This window comes from Carcharodon carcharias, unplaced genomic scaffold, assembly GCF_017639515.1.
Source record: "Carcharodon carcharias isolate sCarCar2 unplaced genomic scaffold, sCarCar2.pri scaffold_1041_ctg1, whole genome shotgun sequence".
Taxonomy (NCBI): domain Eukaryota; kingdom Metazoa; phylum Chordata; class Chondrichthyes; order Lamniformes; family Lamnidae; genus Carcharodon; species Carcharodon carcharias.
The window spans coordinates 289-2,500 of record NW_024470918.1 but is presented as its reverse complement, the minus strand read 5'-3'; the positions used below and the strand labels follow the sequence as shown (position 1 = coordinate 2,500).

At 62.7% G+C, this 2,212-nt stretch overlaps 1 protein-coding gene across 1 annotated transcript in view; it reads left to right on the top strand.

The window, feature by feature from the left end:
- LOC121275128 (lymphocyte activation gene 3 protein-like) overlaps nucleotides 1–622 on the top strand; it is a gene marked incomplete at its 3' end in the record, with an annotated part of 20,384 nt that extends 19,762 nt beyond the window's left edge. Inside the window, exon 4 of the mRNA XM_041182545.1 lies at nucleotides 317–622. Coding sequence (XP_041038479.1) covers nucleotides 317–622 — 306 coding nt within the window. The remainder of the gene's footprint in view (nucleotides 1–316) is intronic.
- Nucleotides 623–2,212: the final 1,590 nt, after the last annotated feature.

Genomic DNA, 2,212 nt, shown 5'->3' with positions numbered 1-2,212 from the left:
CCTCCCACCTACCACCCACTCCCCTCCGCCTCCCAATCCGGTGTCTTATTCCGGCTGGCTCCGGGGTTCCAGGAGCTGCTGTCTCCTTTTCTCAAGCCGTTGGTCCTTCACCATCTCCCTGCCCCACCTGAATCGAAGCCTCCGGATCCGGCTTTTTATAAACCCCCGGGTTTCCCTTTCTCGACAAACCACCCGGGCGTGACCCCTTTCGGGGACAGGGGGGTCTTTCCTCACCGGTAAAACCCTTCCGGAATGTTCCCCGTGCTCACCTCACATCTCTGTCTCTCTCTCTCTCTCTCTCTCTCCCCCCTCACAGGCTTCCTCGAGGCGAAACGGGCGGTGCCCGCTGTCTACGCCCGCCCGGGCACCCACGCCCTCCTGTCCCTGGCCCTGGCACCCGGGACGGCCGGGGTTCCCCTGCGCTGGGGCTGGCTGAGGGGCCGGGGGGTGGGTTCCCGGCCGGCTGGGAACGTCCCCCCCCTGGCGGGGGCCTCCCTGCGCCCGGGTTGGCTGTCGCTGAGCCTGGCGCCCGCCCTGCCCTCGGACCGGGGCCTCTTCACCGGTTACCTCAACACGTCGGGCAGCTGGATCGAGAGGACCGTCCGCTTGGAGTTCGTCGAGGGTGAGCCTGAGGGGGGCGCTGTCTCGGGGTTGGCTGGGGGTGGTGTTGGTGCGGCGGTGGGGGGGGTGTGGTGGTGAGTGAATGGTGGGGTCCGATTTGGGGGGTGTGGGCAGGTGCCCTCTGCGGCGGGAGCGTCAAAACAGGAGTTTGTGTCTCCCCCACCACTTGCTGCCGGCGCCTGACCTTGAGCCTCCACCTGGCTCTCTGAAAATTGGCCGTCCTTGCGTCTACCCTGAGCTGGGGGTGGGTGGGTGAGGTTTTGACCCGAACTCTCCCCTCCGGGCCGAGACCCGTGATGGGGAGGGGTCTCTAGGCTCCGGGGGCCGAGAAGTTGTGGCATTCTCGACCCCCAGTGTGGGGGAGGAGGTGGTGGGGTGGATCCGTCAAAGTGTCGGGAAGCGAGGTCACCGCAGGGTAGGCGGAGCATCCCACCCCCACCAATCGGGTTGAGGTTGGCGGGGCGCAGTGTCCCGCCCCCGCCACAGGGTGGCGGTGCTTCCCCACGACCCCGTTCGCCCCACTTTGAACCTTGGCCCTTGCCCCCCCCCGGGACTCGACGGTGGGGAGGGGGGAGGGAGTGGAAGTCAAGCCCTCTGTCTCCCTCACCCTTGGGAGGGGAAGTTCCTGGGAAGGCCAGAGGCTAACATCACGGGATCGTGCTGTGCCTTTTGCGTCGTCTCCCTCCCCACCCCCATACAACGGGCGTGAATGTGCCATCGTCAACGTTCACCAGTGTGTCCACTCGCTCCCCACACGATCCCTCAAGACTTTTCATGAGATTGGAGGGACAGAGACTGAGAGAGGGAGAGACAGGGAGGGAGAGAGAGGGAAGGGGGGAGAGGTTTCGGCAGGGAATTCCAGAGTTCAGGCCCCCTCCCCCAGGCAGCGGACTTCATGGTCACTCAAGAGGCTGGAATTGGAGGAGGGCAGAGATCTCAGAGGGTGGCAGGAGGTTACAGAGATAGGGAGGGGTGTAGGGGCTGGAGGAGGTTACAGAGATAAGGAGGGGTGTAGGGGCTGGAGGAGGTTACAGAGATAGGGAGGGTTGTAGGTGCTGGAGGAGGTTACAGAGATAGGGAGGGTTGTAGGTGCTGGAGGAGGTTACAGAGATAGAGAGGGTTGTAGTGGCTGGAGGTGGTTACAGAGGTTGGGAGGGGTGTAGTGGCTGGAGGAAGGTACAGGGATAGGGAGGGTTGTAGGGGCTGGAGGAGGTTACAGAGATAGGGAGGTGTGTAGGGGCTGGAGGAGGTTACAGAGATAAGGAGGGGTGTAGGGGCTGGAGGAGGTTACAGAGATAGGGAGGGGTGTAGGGGTTGGAGGAGGTTACAGAAATAGAGAGGGTTGTAGGGGCTGGAGGAGGTTACAGAGATAAGGAGGGGTGTAGGGGCTGGTGGAGGTTACAGAGATAGGGAGGGTTGTAGTGGCTGGAGGTGGTTACTGAGACAGTGAGGGGAGTAGTGGCTGGAGGTGGTTACAGAGGTTGGGAGGGGTGTAGTGGCTGGAGGAGGTTACAGGGATAGGGAGGGGTGTAGGGGCTGGACGAGGGTTACAGAGTGATGATGGTGAGATGGAAGATCAGACATGAATGAA